This window comes from Danio rerio, chromosome 1, assembly GCF_052040795.2.
Source record: "Danio rerio strain M-AB ecotype USA chromosome 1, GRCz13ab, whole genome shotgun sequence".
Classification (NCBI taxonomy): domain Eukaryota; kingdom Metazoa; phylum Chordata; class Actinopteri; order Cypriniformes; family Danionidae; genus Danio; species Danio rerio.
Window position 1 is genome coordinate 42,036,907 of NC_141021.1, and position 18,891 is coordinate 42,055,797.

General features: G+C 35.8%; 1 protein-coding gene across 41 annotated transcripts in view; it reads left to right on the top strand.

The window, feature by feature from the left end:
• Positions 1-18,891, top strand: part of tenm3 (teneurin transmembrane protein 3) — a 971,756-nt gene that overhangs the window by 890,184 nt on the left and 62,681 nt on the right. For all 41 annotated transcript variants that reach the window (XM_087235111.1, XM_087235107.2, XM_087235110.2 and 38 more), the window contains 2 exons: positions 2,068-2,268; positions 6,984-7,169. In XM_087235111.1, coding sequence (XP_087091237.1) covers positions 2,068-2,268; positions 6,984-7,169 — 387 coding nt within the window. The remainder of the gene's footprint in view (positions 1-2,067; positions 2,269-6,983; positions 7,170-18,891) is intronic.

The window sequence follows — 18,891 nt, forward strand, 5'->3', positions numbered from 1 at the left end:
CATAGATCATGCTTTGATACATATACTGTCTGAATCTGGTTATAATGTGTGTGCACTGGAACAAGGGGATTTGTGGAGAGCCATATAATGTGATGCGTATGCTGTGCACACTTTGACAGTAAGCAAATGATAGATTCCATTGAGCTGAGAGCATTTCAAAAAGAATGCATCCCGTCACCCTTCTATTGCGAAATGTTTCTTTTGGTTAAGGGGGAATATTAACATTTTAGTTACTTTGCAAGCACATCTTGCGTTTATACATATGGAAATAAAATGGATAACGATGAAGACTTTTCCATAACACACAGTACAGCCTTTAGGTTTTGTTTGATACACGTTTGTTACACATTAACATTTAGAATGGTTTTAATTATTGCTTAAATTAGTCTAGAGGCAACATTGTGCTATAGTAGAATGGAAATTGACACAACAAAGGAGAACATTGTATTAATGTTATGTATGTTGACTGTCTATTTGGTAAAGTATTATTGTTTTTCAATAAATATTACTGGCTGTATACATGTTAGGACAACTTTTTCATAATAATTCAGTGCTTCCCACAGGTTTAAAATATACTTGTGGTGGTAGCCGAATTGAAACACACTATTTACCCACACATAAATTGTTAGATATATGGGACAAAAAGTACACAATTTAATTTTTAACAATGATGTTACTAATTATGACTCTGTTATACAGTCAGCAAATATGAAACCTGGACATTTTATGAGATTAAGAAACCCTGGCCAGAAAATAATTTTAAGTGCCAAAAAGGCACATTTCTGTGTTTGTAGGAGTTACGAAACAAGTAAATGAGAGGATTGTCCGCTACTTAATCGATCGCGGATGTTTGGTTATATTAGGTGCATACAAAATAGTTTAGGATGATAATAATTGAAAGAAAAAAACATGTCACTAAATATACTTGGTCAGCTGTTATTATACCTATAAAGTCTATGTGTGGGACGCACTGTACTTATATGAGGGTGCAATAGCATTAGTATCAGTATTTTAAATTCACATTAGTGTTTTTTAGACAGCTTGCATGTACTTTACACTGTAAACCCTAATAAGTTGAGACTACTCTAATGATTTGAGGAAAGTGATTCCCTGATTAACTTAAATGTTTAATTACAGATAACTTAAATGTTTAAGTACAGATAACTAAAAATGACCAATAGATTAAACGGAAAATGTTCAGTTTTTATATTCTTTACTTATATCGAAGCTGATATTTATCCGCACTATCTTGGTGTTTCGTAACATCTAAATTTTATGAGGTGGGTCGTTAACCCAACGTTCAACCCCCTGGAGGACCAAGACATACACGCATACACTACAGACAATTTAGTTTACCCAATTCACCTGGAGGAAACCCACGCCAACATGGGGAGAACATGCAATCTCTACACAGAAATGCCAACTGACCCAGCCGGGACTCGAGCCAGCAACTTTCTTACTGTGAGGTGACAGCGCTAACCACTGTGCCACCGTGTCGCCCCTGCATGTATATTGATTAAGAAAAATGTATATAAGCATTTAAATGTCTGCTTACTAATTTAACTTTTCTCTTTCATCAGATGTGTTCAGGTAGTGCCTCTGTCCTGCTGTCCTTCAGCAAAATTTAGCATCACAAGCAAAAGGACCACCCTTTGTCATATAACATATATATCGACTAATCAGTGCAGTTGTCTAGGCAGAATTTCATGCGCAATCAATCATTTTAAAGAGAGACATGGTGAATCGTTAAAAGAAATCAAAATGTTAAGTTAAGAAAACTTAAAATAATAATGAGTATATTAAAACACACCTGTTTAAGTTTTGATGCCAAAACTTGACATTTTAAGTAATGTCAAGGTTTATTACCTTAATATCTTTAGTAATGTCAACAGCGGGGTTTACAGTGTAGCAGCAGTTGACATGTTTAATTTCTTTGAGCTTTTGCACAGTACCTGAAAAATTCCCTTCAAATATTAAAAGAAATAAATATCTATTTTACGTCTTCATGCATTAAGATTGAATTGTGCTAACCTGCTAACTAAGTTTTTCCTTTCTTCAAACACACAGTGGACTGCCTGGACCCCTCTTGTTCATCTCATGGAGTGTGTATCCACGGAGAGTGCCACTGCAATCCAGGCTGGGGTGGCAACAACTGTGAGATCCTGAAGACTATGTGTCCAGACCAGTGTTCGGGACATGGAACTTACCAGACAGAGAGCGGCACTTGCACCTGTGACACAAACTGGACTGGACCCGACTGCTCCATCGGTAACCTCCTTATTCCCACTTTATTAGTTTATCATACTTTATTTTCCACGCTGAATGCCTCTTTATTGTTGTTAAAAGCATTAACAGGCTGTTATTTCAGATTTTCTGTCCTCCCCTCAGTTTAATCTGTCAGCAGACCTTCCAATGGCACGTTTGAGTCAACCTTAAATACACTATCATTATGAAATATCTCTCGGTCCATCAAAAGCTCAGCCGCAGCTGCTGTGGGATGTGTGTGCACGTCTTGTGTTTGTGCGAGAGTGACGATACTGATCTCTGTAATAAGAGCAGTATTGGACTCCTGCTGTTTTAGGACTCACCCATGGTCGGCCTTTTAGTTATACAATGCTATTTTCCCAGCAGCAATCTGTGTCTAATGAAAATACTATTTCACCCAAGAGCCCCACACAGCAATCTCTCTCTCTCTCTCTCTCTGACTCTCTCTTTTTCTCTCACTCCTTTTCTCGCTCACTCTGTTTCAATCGAGAAATAACCACCTGACGTCTTTGTAAACCGCCACTTCCCTCCCTTCCATTAATTAGCCGTACATCTTCAATTAGTGCGGTGCTAATGAATGAGGTCTGGATGCTCTCCCTCTGTCACGTTGATGGCTGCAGCGTTGTGGTAAAATGCAGATAAATGCCTAATGCGTGGGGACAGATTTTGATCGAACAGACAACAACGCTCCCAAAAGTGCTAATAAATTTAGTATCTCTAGTAATAGCTCTATTGTCTTAGATAATGATAGAGTTGGAGGTACAGAGGGCGAGAGGAGGGCACATGTCAGCAGAAGTGTCATGGTTATTTGCGTATGTCCCCCCTTTCATTATTATTATTATTATTTATTTATTTATTTATTTATTTATTTTTAGAAAAGTGCATCTTGGAAATTTAAGATGCACAGTAAAAATGGAAGATTTCTAGAATGCTATAACAAAATGTACATATTTCTTTAGCCAGCACTGTGACACGGAACTAAAAGAATATGTTCTTTTTAATTCAAATTATATATTAGATTTAGTTTTATTATTAATGTGCCACTATTAATGGGTTTTTAAAACTATGAATGCTAAATTAGTTTGTACTATGCATAGACCCTTTTATTAAACGTGTCAGCAGAAGTGTCATGGCTATTCGTTTATGTCCCCCCTTTTAATATTTATTTATTTATTTATTTATTTATTTATTTATTTATTTATTTATTTATTTATTTATTAACTGATTTATTTATTAAATCACTAATTTATAATTTATTATTTAATCATTTATTTATTTAATTTTTTTTTTTTTGTAAAAGCCCATCTTGGAAATTTAAGCTGCACAGTTACTAAAAGTTAAATTGGAAGTTTTCTAGAATGCTATTACAAAATGTACATATATCTTTAGCCAGCACTTTGACATGGAAAAGTGCTGAAAAAGAATGTGTTCTTTTTAATTAAACTTATATATTAGATTTAATTCAATTTATACTATTGTTACTATAAATGTGTTTTTAAAACTATGAACGCTGAAGTAGTTTGTGCTATGCACAAAAACCTTTATTATACTTTTTTTTTCCCTAAAAACAAAACTGGAAAAAAGCAGTTTGTAACACTTTTATAACATTAGTTAATCACATTTATCAGCCTTGGTTCATTTATACACATACTCTTACATGTTTTAAATTTTTCACTTCGGCCTGACTTCACCTGTCTGACATTTTCCCCAAAATGTTTGTATGAATGGTTGTTGTGCCCGCTATTATTTTCTATTATCAGCATTTTAGAAAACAAAATATGTAATTTTATTTTAATTGAATTATATATAAAACTAAAACTATATAGTGTATATAAAATATATTAAAAGACATACAAAGATTCAAAGAGAACCACATGCCAACAGGGAGATTGCAAAAGACCAGCTTTAAACTGGACGGACTGAATATCTATTATTACACATCTACTATTTAAAATTATACTGACAAATGTAAAATAAAGTAAAACATCCTAAATCTGTTGAAATGCGTTGATCTGATGGCGGTTGAGTTTGCAGCTGGATATTATTGGGAGATCGCTGACAGGAACAGTGATCAGCTCCACCAGAGCACATCTGAAGCTCATATGCAAGTTTATTTTACATTACTATGGCAGAAACACTATTGAGCCTCGCTAGATCCTACTGTACGTGCGTGTGCCCGTTATAAACCTCTCACAGGACATTCATTTGGACAACCATGTGGATATATTAAATAGTTCACAAAAAAATACACAAAGAGAGACTTTCACTTCATGCATAGTTTGTGAATGAACAGACTTGCGTGTATTAGTTGCAGACACAATCATGAGGCTGTTTTTGCGCCGAGTTTCAAGTAATCAATCAGAGAACAGGAAAAAGTGCATTACTGCTATCATTTTGATACAGCATATTAATAATGAAATTCAATACTAATTTAATTTTGGTGAAATTTATCTCACTAGTGTTTTAAATTGCACATAAATTATTTTATAACTAAACATTTTGGTTTATATATTTTATAAACAAGAATTAAAATGTCAACTTATGCTATGTATACAAATTTTTAATTAAGAAATAAAATTTGTTAATTATATTAACAAAAACAAATTAATACCTAGCACTAGTACATTTTTTAAAATTTGCTTTAACATGTTAATACATCCACTTGTTTATGTGCTTTTTATTGCAATAATTTTGAACATAAATATTATTTATAGTTATACTGCATTAGTTTACATGATTCTAAGTAATTTAGAAAGAAATTAATTAGGAAATTACCCATGGCAACTATGTAAAATAGGTTGGTAAATTTATCTTCAGCCCATGGCTGTCAATGATATTTGGTTTTTTAGCCCTTTATATGAAAAAGTTTGGGCAGCCCTGCTATTCACAAACTTAACCGCAACTATTTTACTAACTATTAATTAAATTAGGAGTTTGATAGAAAGTCATTGTTAAAAGTGCATGTATTCCCCATACTGAAGTGTTACACAAAATGTTAATGATGTCTAATATTTCCTAATAATTAGTCATGGTTTGTAATATGGGTTTAGCTTATTAGGAGTTCTAACAGTTCTTGCAAATGATTGTTCTTACAGTAACACACTATTTATTCATTCATATCTCGTAAAGAAGACCAAATTAGCCTGGAATGACCGCTCAGAAAATGAGGTGCATGACAGAGGGACACATTCAGGCACTCGGTCCACACACTCTGGCATCAACTCCTGCAAAGACAGTAATCCAGATTGATATAGTACAGTTGCAGCAGGCTTACGGCTCGAGCCGTCAGTTTTCCAGAAGCACTTCCAGCAGCTGCTCTCCATCTGTCTGTGTGAACCTTTCCTTGCGCACAACCTCTCTCTCTCTCTCTTTCAATCACACTCCTGCTCTGCGGATACCGAGTTGAACTTCAGTGGAGACTCGTGGAATAAAAGATAAAACACACACACACATGCGCTGAAGGGGTGCGTCACTCCTGCCCACCTGCAGGAGGCATAATAACAGCACGCAGTAGGGAAGCCAACCGCAAACTGGCACTCACCTGACCCGCGGGCTGATGGGAAATTCTTTCTCCATTTCTTCACTTCTGTTTCCTTGTCTCAATACACTTTCACCAGCTCTGGCTGAGTGTCATGTCATGGTTTCACACCTTGTCAGGAAGCGCGGCAGAAAGGCGCCTGACGGAAGGAGTTTAACAATACCCCATCCCATGATTTGTCTTTATCAGGAAATGTCTTGCTAGCTCTTTGTTTCTTCCATGACAGGGTGTGTCAGACTGCGAGGCTCTGGTGGAATGGTGTGTGGGCTGTTAAACTACAGCTTGCTTTTGCGCCAGTCTGTCTTCATCTACTATTCTGCCAAACCCACACACATCTATATGCGCACATGCATGCACAAACTCATATACTCAGTCCAAATCGTTATCAGACACTTCTCACAGGATATCATTCAAAACGCACCCAATTTTACCTCAACCGCTTTTGTTGCCAGTTGCATTCACGGCCAGGTATGATAAACATGAAAGTACTTTCTATTGACGAAAACATGCAATTTCTCTATGGACGCTTTTGTCTGTGCAGAATCTGCTCCTGAAAACATGCCAAAAGAGTGCAATCCTGCGAAGAGAAATGCTAATAAAATGCATCCTTGATAGCTTCGATCTCGAAAGCCATTCAAAACGCGCTCCTGATGTTTGGCAGACCGCGGAGTGTGTGTAAATTGATTTATTTTGGCTTGATATGTTCACTTCAATCTATGTGGGAGGCCTGTCTTCTGGGTCCGGGTGGAAAGTTCAGCATGTCAATTCACATCCGTGCCTGTGCGCACTGATGTCTGCTTCCCTTCCCCCAAACCGCACACCTTTAGCCAGCACCCCTCCGCCAAAGGCTCTATGACTCCACTGGGTCACATAAGGTCGAGATATGTCACTCTTATGGGGTGTCGATTGAGGTCGGGCGGACCGTCTCCCCTTCGCCACACAGCCTGCTAGACACAGCAGGGGGCTCCAGTTATCTATTTCCTGTCATAAGTTTTTTTCACACTTAAAGTCAATAACTGCTCTCAGGAATGTAACCTCTGCTCTTGTTGTTTTGAGTAAAGGAGATGCTTGAAATCTGCTACCACCTTGTAGAACACATGACCTTTTTACAGTCCTTGGATATGCTTCAGCCGAGAGCCAAAAGTGATTTTAATTTTTTCTCCCTTGTTTGTGTTTGCAGAGGTGTGTGCAGTGGACTGTGGCTCTCACGGTGTGTGTATAGGTGGAAGCTGTCGCTGTGAAGAAGGTTGGACCGGTTCAGTGTGCGATCTGAAAGCGTGTCACCCACGCTGCACTGAGCACGGCACCTGCAAAGACGGCAAATGCGAATGCCATCAGGGTTGGACCGGAGAACATTGCACCGTTGGTAAGATACACAATCAATAGTATGTCAGTATTAACATACAGACCCTGTTTACACTTGCTATTAAGATGTGCTTTGGTTGATGGGATCACAAGTAGATGAGGGAGGTGCATTCCTGTTTTGTTTTTCGTCCACTTTTAATGGGAAAGGTCAATGAACTTTTGTTCTTAAAGTATGAAATTATCTTGAATAATTTGAATATGAATGTCAAAGAAGACAACAGAAAATGACTCAAAAGTAGCAGCCTTTATTTATTCTATACTGGCCTTAATACCTGAGATCATCATTTCCAGTTTAATGTAACCTTTCGTTACTTTGTTTTATTGCTGAGCTACAAATAGGCAGACTGAAATTAAATGATTCAATTAAATGTTGTAGATGAATCAGACTTTTAAAATGTAAATACTGTCAGATAGAATACAATGCATAAGATATCTACGAGCAAATTAAGGTAAAGCCAGGAGCAGCTCGACTAGTGCATTCTGCATGGACTCCATTGTGTTATAAGTGGGATTGTTGATGTTTTTACTGTAATAAGTTATTTATTAAAATATACTGCATTATTTAATATGATTTAAAGCAACATTTTCTAGTTACTATTTTCATATATTCATATATATTCGATTTTCATAAATAACCAAATATATGAGGAAATTACGCGTGGTTTGGTATTTTAATTTGGCCCACAACCTTCAATCAAATTAACTTTTTGGCCTTTTATAAGAAAAAGTTTGGGCACCTCTGCTGAATACTATCCTGAATACTGGGTTTGGGTTGAATTCAGATTTATGACTGGTGAGAGAACACCAATATTTTTTTAACCAATCAACAACGTGTTGTATTAAATATAAAATGGCTCAGTTGACAGAGAGGAGGTGGTCTTTATGTGATTGTTACAAATAGTGTGTTAAACTACATTAACATCATTACAAAAGCAATGAGCTTAGTATGCAGTACACATCTACACTGTAAAAGAATTATATGAACATTTAGTCCTGACAGCATATGTTTTTAATTCATTGTAACTCATTAAACTAAGTTAATCATTTTATAGCTTAATTCTATAAGTGATGCAGGCTATTGTAAGTCAGTTTAACAGAATATAAGTTCAATGGACTCATAAGGTTAATTTGATTCAGCTTAAAAATTTAAGGCTTTTTCTACTGTTGTTTGACCCATTTACACCTATATTTTGCATTGCATGGCAGGTCCAAATATGCCTTCAGATGTGCACTACATGGTCAAAAGAATGCCCTCTTTTGGCTCCTTAATACAAGCATATATAAGGAGCACTTTCTCTTCCAAACTGACCTGTCTATAAAAGTAATTTATGCAGAAATTAAGTCTGGTGGTGTAGAGGAACTTGACTAGATTGCATAAAGCCCAGACTTGAACTCCAATGAACACCTTCGGGATGAATTTGGGAGGCCCCATTTCCCAACATCAGCATCTGACCTTACTGATTTCTCTTGTGTCTGAGTGGGAGCAAATCCCACAGCCTTATTCCAGCATCTTGTGGAAACAAATTGAAGACCCAGGAGGTTAAACCAACTTTTTTTATGCCAAAGGTTTTGAAATTAAACAGCCAACAAGTGCGTATGGGTGGTGTTAGGGCATCCACGTCCTATTTTGCGTTATTGTGTATTTGCATAACGCGTGCACTGTTTTTCTTTTTTCTCTCTCTCATTATTTCCAGCTGGTGTTGATGCTTTGCTATTTGCTCTGTTATGAAGGTTTAGCTCACTTCTTTGAACTTGTTTTGATTGCATATTCCCTTTGTCTTTCTGCTTTTCCTCCACCTGCTTTAGCTCTTCCAGCTCAACAGGAAGGGGACTATGAGTGTTTGTTCTGTTTTGTACCTTCCCCTGACCTTTGCTTACTATCAAAGGGTTGACATTTTCATTGCAGTCGATGGCAGGCTTCCACAGGGGAACACCTATTCTAAAAAGTCCAGGGGCGGCTAAATGACAGCACTGTCTCCTTTGTTGATAAATCTCAGTCTGTAGTTAAATTGCGGTTTTATTTAGACTGCTAATTGCAAGATAGTTTTGGTATTGTTCTGGTCTTGCACCAAACTGTCTGTTGTTTACTTTTTCCTGTCTTCACATATCAAGGGAATTAAGGCCAAAAAGCCAAATTAAAAAGTAAAATATTATTTAAATATGTCCCTCTGTTCTTGTCTAGAAGTCTACATGCTAGCTTAACCATCAGTCAGTAAATCTGTTCATGTTGTTAGCGTGTTGGCTACATCCTCCACCAGCTCAACTCTCAGCAGGGTACGTCAGCTGCTCCATTACTCAACGCGAGCGATTGAGGTACGTGGCCTCGTTAGCAAGCAGGCCTGTTTCGCCGGGCAGCTTTATGAGAATCTGGCCAGCATTTTGCTATTCGTCTTCCAAATTAGCACGGTTAGCACGTAATTCTGTCATGCTCTTCTGTTCAAGCCAGCCACCCACACAACACACTCTCACCCTGACTCCAAACTTTCCCGAGCTGAAATGCTTGCCGAGTTTGATCACTTAATGACCTCGTTGGTCTAAGTTTAAACATTATAAATGGCCATAAGACTTCCAGAGCCCATATTTTAAATTATATGTCGGTGGCTTTAATGGATTGGTCAATTTGACAGTTTCATTAAAGCTGAAATGTGTTATTTTATGTGCAGTTAGCGTCACCAAATGAAACGGCAAACATAATGACTGTTATCAAACAAGTTTGCTGAACACTCAACCCATTTGTTATTGGTCAGCGGAACAAATTGTCCATGGCATTCATTGAGTCAGCAGTGCTATGTTAGCCTGCTCCAGATGTTCAAGCAAAAAGAACGATGTGTTGATGCGTTTCTGAAAAATCCGCTTACAAATAATCTCTGTATATTAAGATGTGAAAGGATAAAGTACTTCAACATTGGGGGAAAAGTTTAAAAGGTTTATGCTGTATAATGCATTTCTGTGCCAAACACTTTCCAAGTTGCGTTTGCTTTATGTGTGGCCTTCTAGAGTTTGGGCGATTGAATATATCTCTTTAGGCCAAGGTTGATACTTCGTCCCTCTTTGCTGAGTGCATGCATTGCAGGAGGTGGAGGTGTATGTGTGTGTGTGTGTTTGAGAGAGAGCACAAGAGGGAGCTAAAAGAATTATGGTACCTCATACATCATATGTGTCAGACTGAGATAAGGGGCCTCTTGGTTCCACATATGAGTGTGTGTGTGTGTGTGTGTGTGTGTATGTGTGTATGTTGTGTGTTTGTGTGTGACCTTCCCTGTCCCTCTACACCCACTCACTCTCATTAGACCTCTTCACAGTGAGTCCACACACACATGCCGGCATTACAACATACTTGCATCATCATTCTTTCACACAAAGACATCTAGACACAGGTACTGTAAGACATCTCTCACACTGACCAGCAGCACTCAGACATTCTCAGTATGTATTTTGTTATAGCATAAAGTCTTTCTCAAACATTTCAAATTTAAGGGTCGTTTAAGTCATAGGTTATACACAATGTGGTGATAGTAGAATCAATTCACGTTTGACATAATATGAAACAGATTCTGTATTTCTGAACTGTATGGACACCTTTTTAAAAGGTTCCATAGAGTGCATTGATTCAATATGTTAAATTGTAATCTGATATCTACATACTACTGTAGGTATGTGGCTTGGATAAACTCCCAAATTCTCCTGAAACAGTTTTATATGCTTATTTAAAACCACAGGAATTATCCCTAGTAGTTTGACCATATTTGGAATGGTTGTGAATAATAATGAGCACTGCTCTGACATTTTGCAACTCGTGTCCATGTCTGCTCTTTCTCTCTCTCACTCACTCTGAATTACACATATGCAAAATAGTCTTCATTTGACAACAAAAGTTTTAAAAATAGTTAAGAATAGATTTAAGAATTGATGCATTGTAAACTAATTTTCTGCTAAATTAATAATTGACTAAATCAGAATTATACTAAATTAGAATTATACTCAATTATACCATAATTATACTCAATAAATTGTTGAATTTTGAAACTTTTATTTTTACTTTTTGAGACTTTTAGTGTCTCTATCTCCCTTGGTTTGAAAATAATAGTCCCACATATAGTTAAAGTCAGAATAATTCAATCGTTTACAGAACAAACTATCCTTATACAATAACTTGCCTAATTGCCCTAACCTGCCTAGTTAACCTAATTAACCTAGTAAAGTCTTTAAATGTCACTTTAAGCTGTATAGAAGTGTCTTGAAAAATATCTAGTCAAATATTATTTACTGTCATCATGGCAAAGATAAAATAAATCAGTTATTGGAAATGAGTCATTAAAACTATTATGTTTTACAAATGTGATCAAAAAAATATTCTCTCCGTTAACAGAAATTGAGAAATAAAATAAACACGAGGGCTAATAATTCAGGGGGGCTAAAAATTCTGACTCATAAACTGTACATTAGTACATGTTTAATAAAAGCTTAGATAAACTTATCAAATTATCATTGTTGTAATCTCATTCGGAAATGTTGTTGACATTGACATATTTTTAGTATTTATCTTACTTTTCCTAAAGATGTCATGTGGCCAAACTATTATTTTATGTATATAACTGTTTAATGAAAGTATTTTAAATGCACCAAAATTTATTGGCTATATTCGCAGAGAAATATTTTCAAATATTCTTTTTTAGAAGAGATTGTATTCATTTATACTAAGCACTGTGTGTAATACACTAGCACATTTTATTTTTCATGTGCTTAACATATAAAAATTGTTATCGATAAATATTGCAAAATGAATAAGGTTTCAGAAGATGGTTTGAATAACTCTATTTCACGGTTTTCTAGAAAGTAGAACAGTATTTGGGTACAGAAACTGAATGATTAAAAGTCAAAAAATGCTTTTGTTATTTTTTGTCTCGTTTCTAGTCTTAATAGAAAATATTGTTTAGTTTTGACCATCAGGAGAATTACGTTTTTTTGCTTGTTTTAAGGAGTTATCTGCCAGTCGGGTAAGTGACAATATTGTTTTCTCTTTTAAATGTAGATATTTAGACTAGAAACAAGACAAATGTCTAGGTAAGAAATTATTATTATTATTATTATTATTATTATTATTATTTTTGCATAACTCATATAAATTCCATATAAATACAGTAATTAAATACAGTTCTGTAGATCCTGGTCAACTACAATTCAGACTGGACATTGCATATCTTTGTGATGTGACTATTGTGAATTAGCACATTACAATATTGATGCTGAAACTGATGCTTAACCATAAAAACTAGGTGAAATGGAAAATGTTGTGATCACAGATTGAACTGATTCAGGAAAAGGAATCAATCTCTCATTCTGTTTTTCAGAATAATAGTATAAATCTATTACAGCATTTCTCATCCACACCATCTTTGAAACCAGGAAAGATCATAAAACTAGTCTAATGGCATGCTCTCTAGGAAACTTAATGCCCATTTATAAAGCTCATTTGTACCGCAATATCCACAATGTTGCTTAATATTATATCCTCAAAGAAATCCAGAGTATTCTATATATCTTTCAGCCCTAATCCTAACTGTGCATTAATGGCCGTAATGTGAACTTATCCAGACAGTATAGCAGATATTTAAAAGAGACGACTGTTTGATTTAGCTTACAGTGTGACACAGATCTGTTTATTCATTTGGAAATGATTGGGGAGCTTCAGGAGGGGGAGAAGGAGAGCAGGAGTGTGAAATATTTCTCACGACATACGCCCAGAACATACTTTCTGCCAACTTTCTGCACTTTCTCTTGTCGGAGGACAAGATGCTCTTTTCAAATAGCCGGTTATTTCAGGAGTTGTTTAGCATTATTAACAGGAATTGGAAAGCATGCTCCCTTTGGTGGGTAGAGCTATGTTTAGTAGTTTTTGCTGTTTGCATCCTATAGCTAAATCTACAGCGATGGGCTAAATGTTTTACTGTAGATCATAATTAGGTCCACACAGAATCTGTGAGCACAGAAATCTGCAGATTTCCGCAAATTTTTAGCCCATCATTGAGCATGTACTCACTTGTGTATATATGTGTACTTTTATATTTGTTCAGTTTTTTTATTATTTTCACTAATATTATTGCGAGATAATAATAATAATAATATTAAAATTTTCATATGATTTACTTACAATACAGTTTGTAAAGTAAAATATTCTGTCTTTTAGTAGATACATTATATGATAGACTTACTTTGTTTGTCAAATAAGTGGAACTAATTTGATTTGCATTGTAAACATTAAATCAGATTTAAAAAGATATTATTTTTTATTTCATATATTAAGTTTTTAGTTGTGATACTCCTAAAGTCATTCCGCATAACTCTGTAGATTCTATACAAAATTCTTCACAGAAATAGCATAAAAGATTTTGTCTGGCCCTAACCATAATCAATGATCATGATGCACAAATCTGAATTTTCATAAACAGGAATACTTGCATATGTGGTTTACGAGGCATAGTTGTAATTTATATTATATTGTAGATAAAATGCTTATTATATGGCCTTCAGACTGAATTTACATACACCTAAACCCAACCCTCATAGGAACCTCTGGCAAAATTTGAAAGTAATAAGTCCCCATTAAGTATAAGTATAGCATATATGCTGTATAGTACAGCATAGCGCCTATAGGTCATACCCATGTCATTATACAATTTTGTTTCCACGTAAACCACATAAACAAGCACACATGTAAATAAATATGGTAGGAAAAAAAATAAGAGACCACTTGAAAATTATGTATAATGGAATTTTTAATTTAAATAATTTTTTTAATTAATTGAATGTAATGAATTATGGGGATTAATTAGGACTGAAATGTATATCCAAAATATAGATTTTTTTTAAACCTTTAAATGTTAAAGATTGATATAAATCTTTTTTTGGAAAAAAATGTATAGAATAATATTAATTTCTATTTTATTAACAATTAATTTAAAAAAATTACAAATCTTTATTTCAAATTTGGAAGAAATGCCATTAAAAAGGAAAAAAAACTAAAATATGTTTTATGCAGATACTATAAATTGTATATCCACAGAAACTGAGATGTATTAAGTGGTCTCATATTTCTATAGCAATACGTAGGCATTTTGACTAAGAGTTTCTGTTTCCCTTTATAAGTAGTTGCGTGAGTATGGAGTGAACTGTCTTAAAGGAAATTTGGTGATGAAACGAAAGCCTGTTTCTGAGATGTATATTTCCATCCCTGCACGCATTCACTTCAGTAAACAATTTAGGAATATGATGAATCACAATGCTGGCGTGTTGTATAATATGAATAAATGGTGCATATTCTGGAACAAGAATGCACTTGTGCTCTCCCATTTTCTTGGTAATAGCTCTTTAAAAACTCTTTATGACTAAAGAAAAGAGATTTTTTTTGTGAAGTGAAGCTTTCACTGCCAGACATTTGAGATTTTTTATTAAGACTTGTATGCTTCATTAGGCCTTGGGCCCTTCCAGATCATTCATCAGAAGCACAACTCTTACTGTGAGAAAGCCATGGATTACAGCAAGCTGTGCACACACATCAATCAACCCTGCAGGAGCTCTTCTGTATGTGTGCGCATGCATATAGACCAAGACGTACCCACACACAAGAACGCATCCAAAATAATCTCGTCAAACTTACATACTGTAAAAGTGCACAAATTGAAGTGTGGTGTGAAGACTCTTATCTAAATGCTTATTGGAGCAGATTGGTTCACTCTGCAGCCATTTTGGGAAGGCCCCCAGGCAGCTATTTCGTAGTCATGCAAGTTGAATGAGGGAAAACTGAAATCCCCAAACTGCCTGGCAAGGTTAGAATTCAATAACATGTCAAATCGCAAATAAAATCTGACAACCATGATATCACTAAATGTACTTCTGCTCCTTTTGTCCTGCTAATGAAGAAGCTTTTCTTAGAGATAAACTTTCGCATTGCAGGGGTGGGTCTTTTTTCCCTCCATATCAGCCATATTAAACATTGTAATATACAGTCATCATATCATATGTCAATGTGTAAATCATATAAAATATATTTATTCAGGAAATTATGCATTTAATTAATCAAAATGACTGTTTATTATTTATAATCTTACAGAAAAAAAATGGTTTTAATAAATGCTGTTGGTTCAAACTTTACTGTGTTCCTTTAGAAATGTATATTAAGGTTTCTGATATTAGTCTTATGAGACTTTGTTATTCAAATTGTACATATTGCCATTATTAATAATTGAGCTCTAAATCAGCATATCAGAATAATATCTTTTAACATTGCAGACTGGAGTAATGACTGCTAAAGTTCACTCTCTTAAATTTTGTTACACTTTTAAATTGCACTATATAGTTTTGATCTCTACAATTTTAGGGGTTTGAAAGAATATATGTGTTGGTCATATAAATAACCATAACAAAACAAAACAATTAATACCCTTATTTTTTCTGTTATTTAACGTGTGTATAAGAAGAGACGATATCTAATAAATCACTTTTTATATTGTTTCAAATGACTAAAAGCCAGTAAAAGGGATTTTGTTTAACATAGAGGTTTCAGTAAGGATGACTGACATGAAACAGACATTTCGACCTGAGGTACAGTACAAGCGTTTCCAAACACAGCACCGAAGCATGATCTGAAACACCCAGATCACAGGACTGGGGTGATTTGAAACACCTAGGTCATGTGATTAGAGTGTTTTAATAGCATCAAGGTCAGAAGAAACATCTATCTCATATAGTTGTAGCCTAGTGGACTGTGTGTGTGAACTAGGCATGGGATAATAACCGTCTTTAAGGTATACTGCAGAAAAGGTCAAGGTTTTAAAATCAGCAAAATTTTCTGCTATACCATTCCTACGAAATATGAAAGTTTATTTTTTTACATTTTGTTTTTAGTTTTTTAGGACAACAGTATCTCTAGCAGAAAAGATATCCAAAGATGCCTTTTAAATTGTAATGAAATCAGTGTTTTTGAAACTAATGTTGACAGCAGAGGTCAATGATTCATTTTAATTATTTAGCCTGACATGTTTACTGTCCCAAAATATTTTAAATGATTCTCAAAATAAGATACATTGTGTTCAAAGCGGGAAAAAGTTTTTGTTTTTGTATCCAAACATTTAAAAAGAACATATATTTTAAAACAGTAATCGCAATACTGTAAAACCGTGCTATTTTTACCCAAGATCATACCATCAGAATCTTATACCAGCCCATGCTTAGTGTGCAAAGAGTAACAAATGACCCGAGGAAATTAGAGGACTCTGAAATTATAACTTGATGCGGTCCCACTTTATATTAAGTGTCCTTAACTACTATGTACTTACATCAAAAAAATAAATACAATGTACTTACTGTGTTCATAATGTGTTTGAGAACACTTGTGGTGCTTTTGAGTTGGGATAGAGGTTGGGTTATGGACAGGTTTGGTGGCATGGGTAGGTTTAAGGGTGGGTTAAGATGTAAGGGATGGTCAACAGTGTATTTACAAATGTAACTACAAAAGTTAATTACAGATGTAATTACTTACATGTATTTAATCAAGCATAAAACACAGCAAATACATGTATTTACACAATAAGTACATTGTAACAAATTATTAGTTCCTATGTAAGTACATATTTGTTAAGGCCACTTAATATAAAGTGGGACCCTTGATGCATTTTAATAATGTTACTTTTTATGACCAAAACAAGACAAATTTATTCACAAAGTTATATTAAAATTTTAAAACAAAACACTTTTCAAAAACAAAGCATTTAAAAACTAAAATTTATTGCTGCATCTCTCCGGATCCCAGCCCATTATCTCTGCATGCTAGTCAGGAACTCTTACCGCTCCACTAAATCACTTGAAACCTCAACTCTATGTGGGGTTTAATATCTCTATTTGCTAATACCTTATCTTCGCTGAAGCTGTTCCAGAGCAATACATGAAAAATGACCACTAGGTATCACTGTAGAGAGGAGATTCGAAACGTTTCAAAGCTTCGACACATTTGCTTCGACTGTTTCAGTGTTTCATGAAGCCTCGCTCTGCCCGCCACTAGCTTTCAACAGTTTAATAGTTTAAGCATTAACAAGCTGTCAGAGCAAAGATCTCAGTCCCAAAATCCAATTTAAAAACATAAATAAAGAAGAAAAACAGCAGGCTACGGCCAACTGTTTATTAACAGACTTTTTCTTATAAATTCTAAAATATATTAATACAAAAAGTACCTTGCGTGCAGTCAAAAACAGCTTCTCTTTATGCAACATCGAAGCGGCTGTCCTTCAAAACCTCTATTTATTTCACACCCCCCATACAGACACACACGTGCGCATATATAGACTAAGAAATCAATAGCGCACCCTACAGCCACACACGCAAGCCAACACACAACTACATCATCCTGATCCTCAACGCCCTCAATTCTCCCCACCCATCAACCCATGTCAGATAGATGGAGGGTTAAAGCAAAAAACACAGCACACACTGTACATCTACAAATCATTCTCCACGCTTTATCATCTCAATCACTAATTAATGAAACGCCCTTTCACAGCACATTAATCCAAGCCGGCTGTGGAAGGAGAACTGGAATCAGCCTTACAGTCTATCCAATTGCGCGGATGGAGGAGGTGGTGGCGTGTGCTATCCTGTCATTTCTGTGCCGGGGCGGCTGGCGGGCAGGTACAGGGCTGACACATTGCTAACGTTTGATTGGTTCTGTGGGATGGCTTGAGGTGCCCGTGAGCATGATTAAAACACATGTTTGGCCCCTATGTCACACCGGCTATACCCACAGCTGTGGGGGCATGTATACCACCATGTGGCTCTGCATAGCAATTAGGATAATGGAAATTAATATAGGCGCTCGCTCTTGTTTTCTCTTTGGAAGAACGGTGATTGAACCACGCTGGACGTGATGTATAATTGTTTCCAGATTAATGTCACTTTAATCAGAGCTCTTTGAATGTGCACGTAAATAACGAAGCATTGATGTCCATAAAGGGATGATTGCCTTTTTTCCCTCCATCTCTCCTTCACTTTCTCTCTCTCTCTCTCTGTATCTCCCCTCAGGACCATCACAGTAAATGAACAAAAGTTTGTTGTAATTAGCCAGTAATTGGCTGCCCTCACTGGCAAGTTTCCAGCTCGGAGCATGCGTTAACTTGTGTTTTCATAAGCCGCTGTGTATTCTGCTGCAGATACGCAGCTCCGTCTAAGTTCTGGATCTCCCAGACATAACAGTGAGTGTGTGGAAAAACGAGACACCCGAGGAATTTAATCAGCACGCTCATTCTCTCTCACACACACAAGCTCTCAATCAGTTTCAACCACACACACTCATCCTCCATTCACACGTAAGAGTATCTTCCTTAAGAACATAATCCAGCTAATGAAGCCTCAGCATAACAGCGTTGTTATGCTTGTATTAAAAGGTGACCTTTTTATTTCGAATGATTCGATGTGACTTAGCATATGTAATGTTATGACACGCCACACAGGGTTTCTCCCAAAGCCTTGTCAGAAATCATTTCATTTAGCCACAGGAAGGAGATGATTGCTCTCGTACACACATGTGGATGATTCAGAGCTTATCCATACAGTACACACACACTCCCACCCCCCCTACTCTGGGCCATATAATATTTCACTCACACACCGAGGGGCTCAAGGATAATAGAGCTGATGTGATGACAATGTGAAACGTGAAATAGCAAACATACAGC